Genomic DNA, 18,348 nt, shown 5'->3' on the forward strand with positions numbered 1-18,348 from the left:
TGAATTTTTTTTAATTTCATACGATTTGTTTTAGGGTATGCAAATACCCCTTGGAGTGCATTGACATCACAGGATCGCCAGTGTTATCACATATATTTTCCTTAATAAACAATTCATTATTATCTATTATTACCCATCTCTGGAGAAAAAGAAATGCAGAACATCAGATTTTTTAATAACAGTTATATTCAAGAATATCACTAAAATCATTCCATACTCTGTGGAAATGTGCAACCATCAGTCTTTGCAGTAAAAACAAAAAGAAAATAAGCCAAAGCTATATTTTATGGTTTCAAACTGTCTTTATTTTAATACCGCTTTTACTTTTAGAGACGTGAATAAATGAGGTTGAAAGCCCCAAGGAACGTGTTCCATCACCCCACTGTAATGATGAAAAGACTGAAGCACACTGCTGCCGAGTGGGACTTTTTATGGGGTCCAGTTTTGTTGACTTTTTAGAAAGATTTATTACCTCCTGATGTTACCTCTCAATTTGAAATAACTTTGCCCATGTGATGGACGGGGATGAAAAAGCAGGGGGAGTCACAGGAATCATTACAAACAAATTGGGTTTTCATCTGAACCTAAAAAGGTTTATTTCCAAAAACCTAACCTAAGTGAGCTTATAAAAGAGGTCAAAGAAAAAAAGCATATCTCTGGCATTAACTTAACAAACTGACCTAACAGAGAAATAACACATAGGGTAGAAAGTCATATTTAATAAATTAGAATATGCATTTCTAAGGGTCTTGTTTGCCAGATTAAAAGTTCCTTTTGAAAAATCAACAACCTGTGTGCTGATATGAACATACTTTTCATTAAGCCCCCTATTTCTACATAAACTTTTTAGCTTTTTATTGGTCTGGTACAATATTCCAATGCTAAATGTTGTTTTTATGAGCTGGAGGTGAAAAAATAATTAACAGACTGTTATAAGAATTATTATTCTGAAGTCACTATGGCCTCACACCACTCGGACAGAGTGGTGTGAGGCCATAACACAGACATAAATCTTTAAACATCAGTCTGTGGTCATCTATATAATGTGTTTCCCCTTAGTAAACTGAGTTACTGAGAGAAACAAACTTTTCACAAATATTCAGATTTATTTTATATGACTGTATATAATGGCTGATCAGACCATTGAAACACAATAGGGGTAATTGAACACAATGCCGTCACTAACACCTTACAGTCAGGTTTGTTGATAGGAAGAAAATTTAAAAAACTCAAGTTTTTAAATGAAATCTGTGAATAAAAAAGATTCTTTAACCAAAGGAAATAAAAATGACCTCCTCGCCAGCAGGAGCTGGCGGTGCAGACCAATTATCCCCTCCATGTATTCAGGCCCTCTGAGCTCTGGACGCCATCTTTTGTCCTGGAAAACTCCCAGGGACCATGAAACCATTTATTTAATTTTATTTTAAATTGGTCATAATCATAAACCAAAGGTGAAAAGTGAATCTGTGAAAAAAAATACACAAATGATACACAGGTGAATTAAATCTGGGTTTAACTTGCTGCAGTTGCAGGTTTTCATGATTTTAATTGTTCTGGTTTGTCACGCCTTTAAATATGCACGCTCTATTCCTGCAGATGACTGCTCTGTCTTCTCAGCTGAAGTTCTTTCTCTTTTTCTTCATTGTAGTGTATTGTGATTACAGAGTTCCACGATGTTTGTGGGGATTTTAGATATATGTTAGAATGTTACTGCTTTCAAGGAATAAGAAGCTGTTACAAAACACTGTGTTGTAATCCCAAATGGAGCTTATTCGTTTTGTTTTTTTTAATCAAGCTCCTAGCTGGTACAATACAAACAAAACTATGGAAGACAAAGACAGTGTAACAAATTTCCATGAGTTTTTGAGTGATTTTACTTGCATTTTAGAATGTTAGCGCTCTGAAACAAACAGAGATTTATGCTTTGTTGGTTCAGTTTTACTGCCTAGTCTCATTCTTTAGTTCTCATTCTACGGTAGTAACATAGCTGAAGTACTTATGATACAGTATGTGTGATATAGAAGAAGATTAACATGTACAGTCTATCAGCTGACAGAACCTTTGAAACTAATGACTGCAGGAAGAAACATTTTCCAGATAAATCCCAACAATAAAGCAGACAAACACCTGGAAGATAAAGTTGAACGCTCATCCTTCCTCCCCAGATCTACATCTTTGAGAACAACATCTACTACCAGCCAGATGTGAAGAGCAGCTCTCTGAGAATCACCTCCTCCGGGATGGAAGGAGTCATCTTCAACGGGATAGCCGACTGGTTATATGAAGGTGTGTGTGCTCTCTGGCTCTTTGGGGTGTCAATAAGCAAACTGTGGCTTTGATTCTTTCTGGGAGAAACCTTCGTATATTCCCTTCCGTCAGACATTAGAAAGTTGAAGGCGGCCCCGTCTGTGGTGGATACAGATTAGAGTGAAATCTCAGGTTTTCCAAAGCTTGGTTTCTGGCGTTGAGCACGCAGGGCAGCAGATGAGACAAACTAAACAGATTAGTGATGAGAAATCGGCGACAAGCCTCTGCAATCCTTGAAGTGGCTGGGAAGGCTTTGCACAGGCAGCAGCACACAGTTTTTTTTCTGTGTGCTGCTTGGCAGAGGAAGGAGGTTTGGAGATTCTGCTTTCACATTTGTTTCTACTTCAAAGTGTAATCGACTGGTTGGCGTTGTTGAGTAACTTTGAGACTCCACCAGGGGCAGCTTTCCTAATGAACCTGCAGATTACAGAAAAAGGGGATCTGAAATGAGGTTTATCTCATCAGAGGAGATACTGCACTCACACCTGGCTCACTGGTGGTCGCCTGACGGAGAGCGCCTGGCCTTCCTGAGAATCGACGACTCCTTGGTGCCCAACATGACTCTGGCACAGTTCACTGGCAGCACTTACCCCCGAGGAATACAGTACCCCTATCCCATGGTAAGGCTTCGCAACATCAGCGTTGAAACGCCTAAACTCTTTGTAGAAATACAACAGTTGACAAATCTGGTGTTATTTTTTGTATTTTCATAAAACTGTGATCCCCTTAATGTTTATTTACTTAAAAGAGACTTTAAAATTAGACTTTTGCCTTAAAAACGGCTTAAATCAGGGGTGTCCAAAGTTGTATCTTCTTATAATTGAAAATGTTAGATACAACACAAATTATTTATCTTTTTTATTAATCACAGTTTTAACATTCTCTTTAATTTATTTTTAAATAGGACCGCAACTACTAATGACCTTTACTCAGATTCTGACTATGGTTCACTGAAGCCTGCTCCTAATTCATTTATTCATATTGGCTAAATACAGGAAGCATAATTATTATATTTCAATAGATATTAAACATACAAGCATACAATGTACTAAATGTCTTTATTACTAATTGCTAAATATGTTTATTGGAGTTATATGTATATCATATGTGTAAGATTATGTAGGCACTGTAAGGATGTGTCAGGATGAGTCAGTCACTAATCATCAAAGTTATGTGCTGAACATATTTTTGAACAATCAAAAATGAATAAATGCTAAACAATGCTTAGAAAGACTGGCTCACATAATGCTGAGAATAGACTTTTTTACTTTATCAATTGAGCCTAAAATAATTAGCTAACAGATGACCATCTTTTAATAAAGGAAAAGGATCTACAATGATTTACACATTCTTTTACAATAGAAAATCTGAACAATTAGTTTAATTTAAATATTGCATGCTCATGGAATAGGTTAAAAAATCCCAATCCAATGTTTGTTTGTTTTTTTATTACATTTTTTTTGGCCCCTACTTTAGGTATTCTTTTCTGGCTTTTTAAAATACAATGGGCTTTGCACTGAGCAAAAAAAAGTTTTCTTTTTTTCTTATCAAATTTAAGATTAGGAATATAATATATATATAAAACCAAGAAGAGGTGCACTTTCTACACTTCCATCATCGGCACTGATTGTTGCAGTATTGCTCCGTGCACATTTTCAAGAAGAAAACGGTAATAAAAGTGGATGAATGAACACTTTTCACCCACCCAGGAAAAGGTGGTGTCTCTAACCTGGTTAGCCGAGGAGGATGGAGGGTTTAGATATCTCAAACACATGGGGGGCAGAAATGGAGGATATGCCAAGTACCCAACAAAGCAAGAATTTTGGAAAAATGGGGAACAAAACTAACACAAGCTAGGAGTACACACACTTAAACTGGAATAAAATAGGCAAAAAGCCAAGGGTAGTAAATTAAAATACCGAGAGGTACGCTAAACTATGCGTTAAAGTAAAACATCCTAAATACTTATTTACAATATAATATAATCTGTGACGTGTCTGGGTGTTTTTTTTCCCCCGAGATCCTGTTGATAGAAATAAAATAAAAAAAACTAAGAGAGGAATAATGCAAAAAAAGGAATAAGTACAATTGACATAAATACAACCAAAACCTAAACCTACATGATACAACTGGGATATAAATGAAGGAACTTCAATGAGGGCACTAAAGTGCTAAAGTAAATCTGTAAAAGCTTTCAAATTGTTGAACCATAAATGTGGTCTTCATCTTTGACTGCTTCTCATTAGAGTACACAGTTCCACGGCTGTTCTGGTTCCCTCGTATGGCTGATCTCTGTTTGGATGCTTTTAGGCTGGTCAGAGGAACCCTGCTGTCAAGCTGTTTGTGGTCAACCTGTTTGGCATTACCAACTCTCTGGAGCTACATCCTCCAGATCAGCTCAGACTCAGGTAACGACACGTAGCAAAACATCCTGGCGTCGCGGGAGCATGCAACCATCCAATCCTCCTATCCTCTTGTTCCATTCAATTATCCGCAGAGATTTCTACATCACCATGGTGAAGTGGATCAATAACACGCGCCTGGCGGTGCGGTGGGTCAACCGTCCTCAGAACGCCTCGCTGCTGACGGTGTGTGATGCCACAACTGGAGTCTGTCATCAGGTCTGTCTGCTTCTTTTCCTGCGTTTGAAATTCCTTCAACTAAAGCAATTGTAGATGCTCATGTTCTGACATGTACTGAAAAAGAATAAAATCTATTTTTCCATCATGCCTGAAGGCTTCAGGGATATTAGAGTAAAAGATGAACAGCTGAACAAAAGCAGTAAACCTCTCCCACGGTTTTATTAGCCTTGGAGGAAATATCATTTCAGGTTTTTTCAAATGATCGCTCTGAATGTGATGGAACTGTTTGACAGATGAAAAAAAAAGGACACGTCCTCATTTTGATGTTTAAAGTTGATTTTATCAAGGACTGGCTTTTAGTGAAACACTGTCCTCCTAGTTTTATCAAAATATTGTGTTGCGAAGATCTTTAGTAGAATTTCAAGGTCTAATCTAAGCATTTGTCAGTCTTTGAGAAAAGACGAACATAAAATGTTGACCAATTGGGACAAAGCTAAAAATTAAAAAAATTATAGCTGTAGTATCTAATGTAATTTTTTATGGAATTGCTTGTGTAATTATATATATATATATATGTGCGTGTGTGTGTATAGCTAATGTATCACTTTTAAGTAAGTAATACATAAGTCTAATATAATGTTTTAATACATTTAACGTGATTCAGATATTCTGTGAGACTTAATTCTGTATTTATTCTTTATTGTGTATATTTTGCCATGTTTATTTACTTTTGCATTATATCTCTATCTATTTTTGGTTCACTGTTTTTTTTTCTGCTCCGCTTCAATGTAAAAGATTTAGGTTGACTTTTTCTTTATCTAACGCTTGTGCATATTTAAAATTGATAACATCTGACAAAAGTTGCTTTATTGCCTTCAGAGACACGAGGAGACCTCAGAGACGTGGCTCCCCAGGCAGGTAAATAAAGAAATTTAAATTCTAAAATAGTTTTATTCAAATGATTTAATCTCAAGAAGAAAAATCATACTTTTTATTAAAATATCCTAAACTATTTGATGTGCAGATATAAAGAAGGTCATTTGTATTGACAATGGGGCACAAGATGATCTCAGATCCAAAAAATACTTTTACCTGAGGAATTATTATTATGTTGAAAATCTCCCAAAAAAACATCTCAGAAATGAAAGCTAAGACTGTGCAGCAGCCATTGTCTCCATATATTTTTACAGCCAGCATTGAAACCAGGAAGCATGCATGCTGAAAGTGTGTCGCCTCCCCATTTCTCCCCACAGAGCCAGGAGCCGCTGTTCTCAGGGGACCTGAGCAGGATTTTCCTCGCTCAGCCCATCAAACATGGAGGTCACACAGACTTTCACCACATCGCAATGTTCTCTAAAAAGGTGACTGAAAGCAGACTTTTTCCTCGCTCTCCACATGTCTTCCTGTTCCATTTCTGTCCTCCGGTGGCAGAAAATCCACGCAATAAGTCTCAAAGCAAAAGAAAGGATTTATTTTCGGGGAGATCTTATCATGGTGAGCTTTGATTTTAATCCCGGTTTAAGATTTGCTGCTGCTTTTCCAAAGAATACACTGCATCTACTTTCATTTAAATCCAATACCTTCCAGGAAACATGTTCATGTCTCAACCTCAATATTCTGCTTTTTATTAAAATTTGACCATTTTAAACACGTACAGTAGAAATGAGGCAAATAACCTCTTGCTTCAAAATCGATATGTTCACGTTCCAATGAAATTGCCAGCTAATCACATGGACAGACCAAATACCTTACAGAGGAAAGATTTTTGGTCAAACAAGACAAAAATTGAGCAATTAGACCACAATGAGAAGAAGTTAGGTTGGAGAAGTCAAGGTGAGGCTCTCAATCCTAAGAACACCGCACTAACGGTTAAGCATGGTGGTGGCAGGTTCATGCTGTGGGACTGTTCCAGTTCTTCATCATAAAGGTGGGCCTTGAGTCTGACGCTTACTCGCTAAAACTGACAATTAAGTTTCTTGTCAGTCTTTCATTATGTGTAATGTGAACCGGAGTGGCCAAAGAGAAATGTTGCCACGGTAACATGCGGTGACAATAAAACACTTTTGACTTTGACTTAAGACTCACCCTCAGAAGACTTAAGAATTAGCTTAGATTGAAGGCCTGAGACGTGAATCTGTCCGTCACGTGTGATCAGTTGTGAAATAAGCCACAGACTCCAGGTCTGACAAAGAGCCACTTATTCTACTACAAAGTGGTGTGGTTGATTTTTCTGGAAACACCAAAGTCCCTCTGCTATTAATTGTTCATAACAATCAACATTAGCTGAAGCTTCATTATAATAACCATACAGATGTCTTGTAACTGAACTTTACTTATTAAAAGTGTTAATATCCTTTATTGATTTATGTACATTTGATTTCATTTGACATACCATTATTTTGTTAAAATAGATTTTCTAAAGGGTATCACTGCATGCGTCTATTTTCTTGTTGAAAAAAATGCATTTTATTACTGGGGGACAAATTTAGAATTGTGGTGCATATAAAGCATGTTTTTCACAATGTAAACAACGATCAGTTCCATGCAAACATATAAAGCAGACGCTCTGAATTTTGCATATTTTCTTTAGTGATCAGCAACAGCATTGTTATGGCTCCACCATAACCTGAGTTACCATTAGCTACATTAGCTTCTAGTGCCTTTACAATTAAACAGAGGAGGCTGTTTTCATTGCTTCACTGTTTATAAGCCAACTGCACTATCAGCTAATGTTCGCCTGCGTTGGGTCGTAGCAGATCAGAACGCTGCGTAACTAGAACCGTGTGCTATTTGCCTAAAACGGAGTCTAGTGTTGTACAGAACTCCGTACATCTCGACGGGGCGCTGAGAACAACCGAATCCCGTCATTGGGCTCTCTGTTTCCGTGAAGCTAATATTTAAACAGATAGTGTTAGCTTATATCATCTGGGAGGTTTACTACTTCACTGTTGCAGATACCCAAGCTTTACTGACCTTTTTAAGTTACTCTCAAACACCATTGTTGTCGCGTTAGCTTGTAGTGTTCCATCCATCCATCCATCCATCCATCCATCCATCCATCCATCCATCCATCCATCCATCCATCCATCCATCCATCCATCCATCCATCCATCCATCCATCCATCCATCCATCCATCCATCCATTTTCTGACCCGCTTAATCCCTCATGGGGCTGCGGGGGTTGCTGGTTCCTATCTCCAGCGTTCACTGGCCGAGAGGCGGGGTACACCCTGGGTCGACAGGTCGCCAGTCTGTCACAGGGCAACACAGAGACAAACAGGACAAACAACCATTGCTTGTAGTGTTAGCATAGCTAATTTAGTTTCTACTTCCTGTCCGTCTGCCTTATAGGGAAAGGCATCGGCATCTCTTCAGACTGGAATAAACAAGGCTTACAGTGACATTTTCACCTCTTTGCACTGAGCAGAACTAAGGTTATAAACTGACTTTTTTTTCTATTTCAGTCACGAAGTGACCCAGTTGAAGTTCGTTACTTGACACATGGAAACTGGGAGGTGATCAGAATCGTAACTTATGATGAAATCAAAAACATCATGTAAGTGTCAAGTCATTTTTTTTATGTTTACTTTTTTGTAAAATTTTGGACCACTGTCATAATCCTCTCATTGAATCCCCGCACCTATTAGTGTGCTTCTGATTCAATGTGATTCATGAATATGTTTTCAGCCAGAAAAATGCAATGGATGGATGACCTTGTCCTACTTTAGCAGCTCTGCTTTCTTTCTCACAGATACTTTCTGAGCTCTGAGGAGGCTGCACAACAAAGGCATTTATACAGGTGAAAACCATTCATGCCTCTCTCTAAGATTGTTTCCTTATTTTTTGAAAGAATTATAGGGACTCTTTGTCCTTTGGCCCCCTCAGTGTGTCGACAGATGGCCCTTTTACAAGGCGATGCCTCACCTGTGGACTGAAGAAAGGGTGCATGTTCTTTGACGCCGACATCAGCCCAAATGCTCAGAGCGCCATCCTGCACTGTCAAGGTCTTAGATATTCATCTCTCCCTGCAAACACAATGAACTGAATGAAGACATTTTTGAAAGAAAGTCTCTTAATCAAATTTAAAGAAAGTTTAGTAAAAAGAACGATTCTAAAAGTAGACAAAGTTGGAGGATTTAAACGAAGACCCTCACCAATCCAAAGTAGGACCAACAATATCTCTTTAAATTGTTTTTAAATCAGTTTTGGTTTTATAGCTCAAACAGTCAAACAGATGCCAGACAAGCTCCCATTTATGTTACAACCCATTACACATTTTTGGAAATGGAAGATCTTTATGTAAGTGAAAATATCCACTCCCTCATGCATCGATTCATCTGTTCTGTTACTCAAATTCAAAGTCTAAACACAAAGGCACTAGGTCCACCAACAAAACCACACATGCTTCAGTTGAAATTATTCTGAGGGATCTCAAGGTGTTTTTCAGTAAGTGCTGGCTTTGCCCTGGGGCCTCCTCCGAGAGGGCAATGCTTGAACCAGCTGAGCTGATTCCTTGAGGCTCTGCTCTGCCCCCAGCTAATGGAGAAGCTCACATTTTCTCTAGGGCTGAGCATGCTCCTTTCAGGTGCTTGTAACACGGCATGTGCTTTTCTTCATAATCCACATCTCTTGAGCATGGGAGTAGGGTCAGAACATAGCGTGGCGATACCCCTATTACCGCAGAACCTCTCCTCTGAGGAGAACCATGACTTCAGTCTATTAGGAGCTAACTCTCATCAAGGCAGTCAACTGCAGACCATCTCAGCAAATGTTCAAGATCATGGCTTAGAGACGCTTGCAGAACCAGATCATCGTCAAAAAGCAATCAAGACTTTCTTCTGCTTGAGTTCTCCTTGAAATACCATCCATAACCACAGGTGAGAAGAAGTAGCCCTCGCAAAATCCAGCCCATACCAGAACTGAGGTTGACTTTGTACCAGAGAAATAGGGATGAAGCTCTTGCCTTGGTACACAGAGAGCCCTTAAAAGTGACCCCGTCACTAAAAACCTCCTTCATTGGAAAGTAATCTTCACACATCTACTCTCAGTACCTGCCCAACAAAGAGTTCCCCTGCTATTGCTCATAACCACCAACCTACTTTGCACTTCCCCTATGGTTTACCCTGGAGACCCGCCATAACTGCATTGATAGCTCCTTTGTCTACTTAAACCCCCTGGAAACTCTTGTTCAATATCAAGTGTAACATGAAGCTTGATGGGTTGTTAATACACCACAGAAGACCCAGCCTAGATCCTTCAAAGCATTGCTAGGAGCCAAAATGTCTGCCCTCTGGATGTCGAACACTAAACTCCGCTGTTGAATTCAGTATTGTACACTCTGTTGTTTAATGATTGGGTTAGATTTAAGATTTTATATAAAGTAGGAAACACACATTTAAATATAACAATATCAGAATTATCAATCAATACCCACTGAACCTTTAACATCTAGCAAAGCAAAAGAGAATATAATTTTAACCCTTGATTCTTACCAGGTTGCACGTATTTATGTTTACAGACGTGTTCAGTGTAGGCTATTAAAGTGCAACCAGTCTATAAGGTGCTTTCTAAGTAATTGTAAATAATTGTAGTCACATATTCTAAGTTGCTATTATAGCAATGAAGGAATAAATATCCACAAGAGGCGAGTAGGTTGTGACGATTCAAAGCCTTCATCTATTTAAGAGAAACTAGCAGCCATTATTTTGCATTTTCTAAAAGCGCCTAATCTCCTCTGTGGACATTGCAGGTCCTGGTGTTCCAGCTGTGCTGCTTCTCAGTTTCAGCGACTTGGGCTGTGAGTATTTTTTGCTTGTGTGGGCGGGAACCTGTGCTTTTTTTCTTCCCTCGCAGCTGTTCTGAAACAGAAAGCAGCTTGCAGCAATTAATAGGCTTCGTCTTATTTTTTGAACGGCAGCACCAATGCGTTGATTTCAAAATGTAAATGTGTTTTTAAAATAATTTTAAAATTATGCCAGTATAACTGACAGGTCTTGAGGGCGAGTAAAAAATTAATTTAAATGTATGGTGACTTCTAAGTAGTTTGATGACAGAAGGAAATGTTGAAATAGAGTATAAATGCAATACAGAATTTTGTATTATATGATAAAAGTTTGTTTTTTAATTAGACGATGTTGGATTATGTACCTCCAAGTATAGCTTCAAAAATTGGAATAAGGTGAAAAAGTTTAATATTTTCACTCATTTCAAAAAAGTGAAACTCCTATATTACATAGATTCATTACACAGAGTGAAACATTTCAAGCCTTTAATTGGATTAAACAGAAAAGGATATTTTAAACAGAAATGTCAGGCGTCTGAAACATCTTTTTAGGTATACTCTGTTTTTTTGCATGAAATCCTGCATCTATGCGACGCATCATAGAGGCGATTAGCCTGTCGCACTGATGAGGTGTAATGGAAGACCAGGTTGCTTTAATAGCAGCCTTCAGATCATCTCCGTTACTGGGTCTGATGTCCCTCATCTTCTTGATAATACTCCATAGGTTTACTATGGGGTTCTGGTCAGGCCAATGAAGCACAGTAATGAAACCAGCATACATTGGAAAGACTCAATATGAGGAGGTTTTATGTTTTTATTATTTACCTCTAACAGCTAATGTTTCATATCAGGTATGCATACAAGCACTTGGCAGCCATACAATCTACCGAGTACTATTTTAATGCCATGACATTTCAGCAATTTAGACTAGCCTGCCACATGTTTTCAGTTTCACTTTTTTGATTACTTTGGATTAGGCCCTATGTGTGTTGATCATTTTGACAATGATGTAATGTAATGATAAATTTTACTTTATCTTTACAATTAAATAATTCTAATATAATACCAGCTTAACTTGTTTTCAACATGGTAGCACCATTATACTGTAATAACATAATGCTAATGCTAACATAACAGCATTATACTGTAATAACATAATGCTAATGCTAACATAACAGCATTATACTGTAATAACATAATGCTAATGCTAACATAATGCTAATTCTATGGTAGTCAGAAAATGTTAATGTTATACTAATGTGGTTGTTTGTTTAATGCTGTTGTTACTATACTAATATGTATAATGTGAGTACAATGTTAACATTAACATTATGCTAATATTAGCGTAATGCTTTAACAATATTAATGCAAGCTAAAAACAGGCTTAGTGTTGTTAATATAGTGCTAGAAGACGTAGTAAAAATGGTATACATTGTACATTTAAGTAAAAGTACAGTTGTTTATGTGTAAAAAAAGCTCTGGTAAAAGTCGAAGTAGTGATTGAATGCTATTGAAGTAAAGGTGAAAAATTAGAGGTTCTCAAATGTAATTAAATATAAATGTAAAAAGTAAAAAAAAAACAGTAAAAAAAAACAGAGGGCACTTCTGCCCTCAGTTTTGTGATTTTTTTGCAACTGTTGTATCATGTCATTGTGGATATGTGTAGCAGTAATGAGTCAGTTTTGCAAATGTAAGAAGAAAGTCTAGACATTTGTGTTATGTGTACTGCTAACAGTACATGTACCAAATCATCAACAAAATTCAATCATAGATATCTACCACTGGCTAAGTAGAGTAACAAAGTATTAGTATTAGCATATTATCACTTCCATGGTCTTTTTACTGCAGTTAGTAAAGCTAACTGCAGTAAAACACATAACAGTAAAATAAACTGCATTCTTCTTTAAATCACAGAAATACCATTTTTAGAGTGTAATTGTTTTAAGTTTAACCGTCTATTTTACTGTGTAGTTGAATTCAACATTGCAATCAATATATATTTTTTAAATAACTTCTGAGAATGGACTTTATCCAGTCCATTCTCACCACGCCCCCACTGCGTGCCCAACTTTGGGAACCACTGGCATATTGCATTAGCATTATGTCATCGCAATCGCTGTTTTCATGACATGACTCGGTTGTTTATCTGTTTTTCCCCGTGAATAAATCAGGAAATAAGTAACTTTATTAAAAATGAAAGCAATAAAAGCAGCAGTGGTATTTTTTTGAACATTTATATGAATAACCGCTGTTGTTTAATGTACCATTTTCCTTTGACAGCTTATTTTATTCTGGAGAGCAACCTTCCGCTACAATCTGCGCTGGACACCAGAAGGACAACTAAGACTCCTCTCCGGAATATCACTAGTGGCAACCTTGGTACAAATGATCTCTTAACAGCCCTGTTTGAGCTCTTTGAGTTAATTGAGCCACAGATAACACCAGAATGGATTCAGTGTGTGTGTGTGTGCCCTTGACTTTCTGTTTCTGTGTGCCTGGCTGCCGTCCCGACCTACTTTAATGTTTTTTAACCTTCCGTGGTTCACCTCCTCACCAGCTCATGTTTCTGTCTCTTCCCACAGAGCTGCCTCTGAAGCTCATTTATCCCCCTGACTTCTCCGAGTCCGCCTCGTACGGCCTTCTCCTCATCGTGTGAGCGCTCCTCACTTTATTACATTTGCATTTTTGCAGTTTTACGTTGATCCTGGGCTCAGTTCCACGAGGACAACATAACCCTTTCTCCCAGTTTGTTTGACCGTCTTTACAGCAGCAAATCTAAGACGAAAGGCAATTTTAACCACCTCCACACTGATTTGTACCTATGGTGAAGTTTTGTCAAAAGCATTAAAGTGAATTGATCTTTTACTGCAGTAGCTCAATCTAGAACTAAACTGCAACGTAATTTAAGGATATTTGTCCAAAGGAATAAAGATAAATTATTGTTTTTATGCGGGGCCATAAACATTTTAACAAAGCCATTTCAATGACAGTAAGCATTTTTCCCATTTGTGCTTATAATTAGTAATCCAGAACTTACTGATTCCCAGGGATATAAATATATTACGTGACACAGAGGTAACTACTCTTAGCCACTTTTCAAAATGGGAAAGACAAGAGAACATGCCATTTAAGTAACGCAGATCTTCATCCATCGCTTTCTAAAGTCAGGAAAAAAAGAAAGTTGCTACTTTCCCAAATTTGTCCATAACTAGAGTCGGATTAAAAAATAAAGAATAGTTGACTTTTTCTGTCCTACCGACACAAACGTAAACTCTGCTTGGACTTTAACCCGAGCCAACTGCTGTGGTCAGACGGGACGAAGAACGAGCTCTTCATTGGGATGTTGTGTGTGTTTCCTGCTGAAACATGCCGTTTCAGCAGGAAACACACAAACATGGCGTGTGCTCAAATCAAGAAAACTGCCTCACCACAAACTAATCCAAATTCATGAAATTGGGCATAGACATTGATCTAAATTTCCTTTTGAACAATCCGATGAATGAGCACTCCTTTCTTGACACCCTTATACTTTAATATAAAAAATAGATTTAAATATGCCCTGCAGGTAGGTGGAGATAAGCCTAAATGAGACAGAAGTATTTATGGTTTATGTGCAATATCAAACTCTCATATGACAATATTATACACCATGTGCATAGAATAAATGCATTACGGGTGCAGAGTGGAGAAAGTGAGACTGAAACTTTGACCATGCGTGTACTGACATGCCTAATATGCTCTGAAACTTTAGTTTATCCAGAATAAAAACAGGAAATCATCTAGCTAGGTGTTCAAAGATATCATTTACATTATGTTTTGTTTCTCGTTCTATTCCTAACTCATTTTTAATAAAGTAAATGTTTCCTGACAGGGCCAGCTCTCCAGACGAACAGACAGTGACGGAGAAATTCGAGCTGCATTGGGATTTGGTACTGGCTGAATCGGAGCAGATCATAGTGGCACGAGTGGACAGCAGAGGGCTAGGACTCAGAAATCAAAGGTGCAAGATCCTTTTCATGAGTTTTATGGTGTACCTGCTCCACACTTTACTTCCTGATATTTGTCCTTCTTTTTCCAGATTGCTGGATCAGGTTAATCCCAGACTGGTGGATGTCAATGACCACATGGCAGCTCTGAAGTATGTGGCAAACTTTCTTTCTCCTACTTTCTATCAGGTAAAAAAAAAAAAAAAACTTTTCAGGTCTTGCTCAAAGAAAATCCGTATTTTAAGTGTGTTCGCTTAGTGCTTTATTTCTGTCTTATTTCACTCCCTCTTGCTCAGAACTAATGAAGAGAATATTGCTGACCTCACTCCTAAATCCCCCGGATTACTAAAGCCGGGCGTACACTGTACGAGCTTTTGCCCTTTTTGGGCCGATTCTTCAGTCATGGGAGAATTTTTTAGACCGGGCCGAGTTTCAGCTTGATCGTGCGTCCTGCGTCGTGGAGCATCCAGGGGGTAACGAGGGGCGATTAGCCTCTCATGACCACCTCCTGATCAGGAATAGGACAGTTGGATCAAAATCAAACATGTTTAAATTTAATCAGCCCTCGTGAGGAGATCGTGAGCGCCTCCTGCTGTTGAAGCAGAGCTGCAAGCAGATTTACGCACAAACAAAGAAATTCTTCTCCTAAGAGGAAAACACAGGAGGGGAGAGAAGCATGGCGGCGATGCGTGTGACATGGAGTCAGACTACGGAGGAACAACTCGTAGAATAGCCAAGGCAGCGCCTTTGGTTCTAGTGAGCCTCATATTTAACAGAGAGCATCGACACTTCCATCTTTTTCTTCTTCTACTGCTGACATTTAGCTTCCGGATAGACGAGTCCGAGTAGCGCCATCTCTCTACGGGGCTGAGTCTGACGTGTGGTTTTTGAACGTACAGCGTGAGCGGTCAGGTTGCATCAGAGCGTCGGGCCGTACAGTAAGAACAGATATGCTGAGCTGTGAACTTTTAAACCCTGCGGTTTGAACTGTATATCAGAACCACGACAGAAAATATTGTACAGTGTATGCCCGGCTTAATCAGTGCAATGTATGAGCTCAACATCAGACTCTACAAGCCTCACACTCCTAAACGACGCTCAGTCATTACAGGACAATTAAAAAAAAGCCTGAACAAGTCTGCCTTGTTTGGAGGGCTTGAATGAGAAAATCCCTTCTCCCTAAAGAGACTATGAACGTTTAACTTGGGTTTCCAACGTTGAATCTGAATGAACCTCAAGACCTCTGAATCAGCTAAAGTAGAGATCTCATACCAGTGTTTCCCGCAGGAATTTGATTAGGCGAGGCGTAAGTTTGAGGGGGGGGGGGGGGTGCGACGACACGCTTTCCGCGGACCGAGTCGCGGAGCTGGGGGGGGGGGGGGGGGGGGTGTACAACAAGTTTTAGGCGGCCCGACGCGCCGAGCGGGGGGGGGGGGGTACGACACGTTTTCTTTCCGCGGACCGACTCGCAGAGCGGGGGGTATCCAAGGGTTTTTTCCCTGCCATTCACGCACGCGCGTGTTGACGTCACACTTTTTTTTTTTTTTGGGGAACGTTGGCGTGGCGGGGGCGTGAGTTTGGCGAGGCAGCCGCCACGCCAAGATAGCGCTGCGGGAAACCCTGCATACTAACTGTCAGGCACGGTGGTGGGGGTGTGATGGTGTGGGCTTGTTTTGCAGCGACAGGCTCCTAGCAGTCACAGAGTTGGACCATCCTCTGCTTTGTATACCAAGCTTTTCTAGAGTCAGCCGTTTTTGTGCTCCCCACAAGAGTGAGCCATCACTCCACAGGAGTACAATTTAGAGCTCCTCGGGTTAAAAGTCAGTCCTTTTCGGAACATTTTGTTTTTGTTTAGGTGATTAAAAATATCCCACATATCCTTAGGAAAGGAAATCCTGAAGGAATTTTTAAAGTGAGTTCTTTGTGTTTTTTGCCAGATTCCTGGTGGGGCTGCCTTATGTTGACCAGACTCGTGTGGGAGTTTATGGACAGGTTCGTCTGTCGACTAGAGCTGGATAAATCGGTCTGTAGTTACTTTGGTAATGTGAGCCGGATCAACAGAGAAGAGTCTGTTGAGATTTTAATTTGACTCTTGCAGACTAGTATGCAGCTTGATTCTTGTGTTTCTTACTGTTCTAAACAACACTCATTTCCATTTAAATAGCTTTTTGCAGCCTCTAAATGTAAATCACAGAGTACTGTAATTATTACAACACAGTTAGAAGACCCATTAAACTCTCAACGTTGTAGCTTTCCAAATGCTGGTTTTCATTTAAGGCTTTAAGGTTAAAGGATTTGTTTTCAGTGCAACACAGAATGTGCCTTTAACTTATCCCTGCTAGCCCAGATAGGACCCTCCTGATTTGTCTGAAACTGACTACTCTTCTGCAGGGTTGTGGGGGTTACATCACACTGATGATGCTGAATTCAGGAAGCCTGATAAAATGTGCAGCAGCGCAGGCTCCAATCATTGACTGGACAATGTATGGTAGGTAAAATCCTGCAAGCTTTGAGGAAAAATACCTGTTTATTACTTCTGAACCGCCAACTCGGCGGAGTTTCTCACTTGTTTCCTCAGGGCAGGGGGACTTTAATTATACTTTGGCTCTGCTTTTAGGGATTTAGGCTTAGAGAAATGTTGAGATGAAAAGCTTCAGCATTTATTAAAAGTGTGTTGTTGAGTCGTCTTTAATCAACCTCGTCCTGCTTCAATTTCAGCCTCCGCCTTCTCAGAGAGATACTTCGGCATGCCTTCAACCGAGGAGAGCAGATACCAAGTAAGCTGCTTTTGCTAATTATAATCCTGGGTGCTTATTACTGTAGTTCCCAGTAGAGATTCATTCAAATCTGGAGTTTGAACTACAAATACCTACCGTGTCTCCCTGCAGGTTTATGGAAAAAAACAAAGCAACCAACCGAAAAAGGCTGAATTAATCACCCTGTAAAAATCCACTTTTCTTTGTTTATGATGCATACTAAAAAGAGAGTTGTTAAGGGAGCCTTTGTCCCAGTGCCAAAAGTGAAACGCCATCTCCAGATCAGTAACTTTCCTTATAGGGGCTGATTGTTAAATTGTTGCAGCCAGCATGGGGCGCCGGGGAAAACTGACAAGACCTTGACTCTGAGTCAAACATGTAACTGCACTCAGTGTTTGACACCAACTATGACTAAATTTTGTATCTTGCGTTGTGAAGCACATGTAAAACCATCTTTGCTGCAAAGCCAGGGGCTTCTACCTGTCTGAAGGAACCCATTTGGGGAGCAGTATATGTGGGCGGGTTCGACGTGGATGGAGTCAAGCGGGGGCTGAGTCAAACATCTTTTTGAACTCTGACTTAAATTTTGGCGCAAGCCAAGACTGAGATTTTAATGTGTCCCTTGCATTACATTGCAGCAGAGCCAGGGTTTCTGCCTGACTTGGGTTTACAAACCTGCCAGTCAGAGGCGCATAGTCCACAGGGGGCTTTCCCAGAGCTCCAGAGAGCTGCCGACACCTGCAGCTCCTTATATATGTAAATTTCTTTGTGCAGTTATTTTTAAACGTACATCATTATTTTGCCGCACAGCTCTAGAAACAATGAGACACAATTCAGTTAATTTTCTTTTGATTTTATTGATATTATACTTTGCACAATAGTACATTTTGATGATACACATTGTAAATCTTATGACCAAAGGCTTTGCCATATAC

The 18,348-nt window shown here is 39.3% G+C and overlaps 1 protein-coding gene across 2 annotated transcripts in view; it reads left to right on the forward strand.

Moving 5' to 3' along the window:
- LOC105936510 (inactive dipeptidyl peptidase 10) overlaps positions 1-18,348 on the forward strand; it is a 94,921-nt gene that overhangs the window by 63,918 nt on the left and 12,655 nt on the right. For both annotated transcript variants that reach the window (XM_036127945.1, XM_036127946.1), the window contains exons 8-24: positions 2,166-2,286; positions 2,773-2,927; positions 4,618-4,715; positions 4,805-4,928; positions 5,769-5,807; positions 6,143-6,250; positions 8,354-8,445; positions 8,641-8,688; positions 8,775-8,893; positions 10,639-10,686; positions 12,952-13,050; positions 13,254-13,323; positions 14,543-14,671; positions 14,750-14,809; positions 16,595-16,649; positions 17,049-17,145; positions 17,376-17,434. In XM_036127945.1, coding sequence (XP_035983838.1) covers positions 2,166-2,286; positions 2,773-2,927; positions 4,618-4,715; positions 4,805-4,928; positions 5,769-5,807; positions 6,143-6,250; positions 8,354-8,445; positions 8,641-8,688; positions 8,775-8,893; positions 10,639-10,686; positions 12,952-13,050; positions 13,254-13,323; positions 14,543-14,671; positions 14,750-14,809; positions 16,595-16,649; positions 17,049-17,145; positions 17,376-17,434 — 1,521 coding nt within the window. The remainder of the gene's footprint in view (positions 1-2,165; positions 2,287-2,772; positions 2,928-4,617; positions 4,716-4,804; positions 4,929-5,768; positions 5,808-6,142; positions 6,251-8,353; positions 8,446-8,640; positions 8,689-8,774; positions 8,894-10,638; positions 10,687-12,951; positions 13,051-13,253; positions 13,324-14,542; positions 14,672-14,749; positions 14,810-16,594; positions 16,650-17,048; positions 17,146-17,375; positions 17,435-18,348) is intronic.

Source organism: Fundulus heteroclitus, chromosome 24, assembly GCF_011125445.2.
Source record: "Fundulus heteroclitus isolate FHET01 chromosome 24, MU-UCD_Fhet_4.1, whole genome shotgun sequence".
Taxonomy (NCBI): Eukaryota; Metazoa; Chordata; class Actinopteri; order Cyprinodontiformes; family Fundulidae; genus Fundulus; species Fundulus heteroclitus.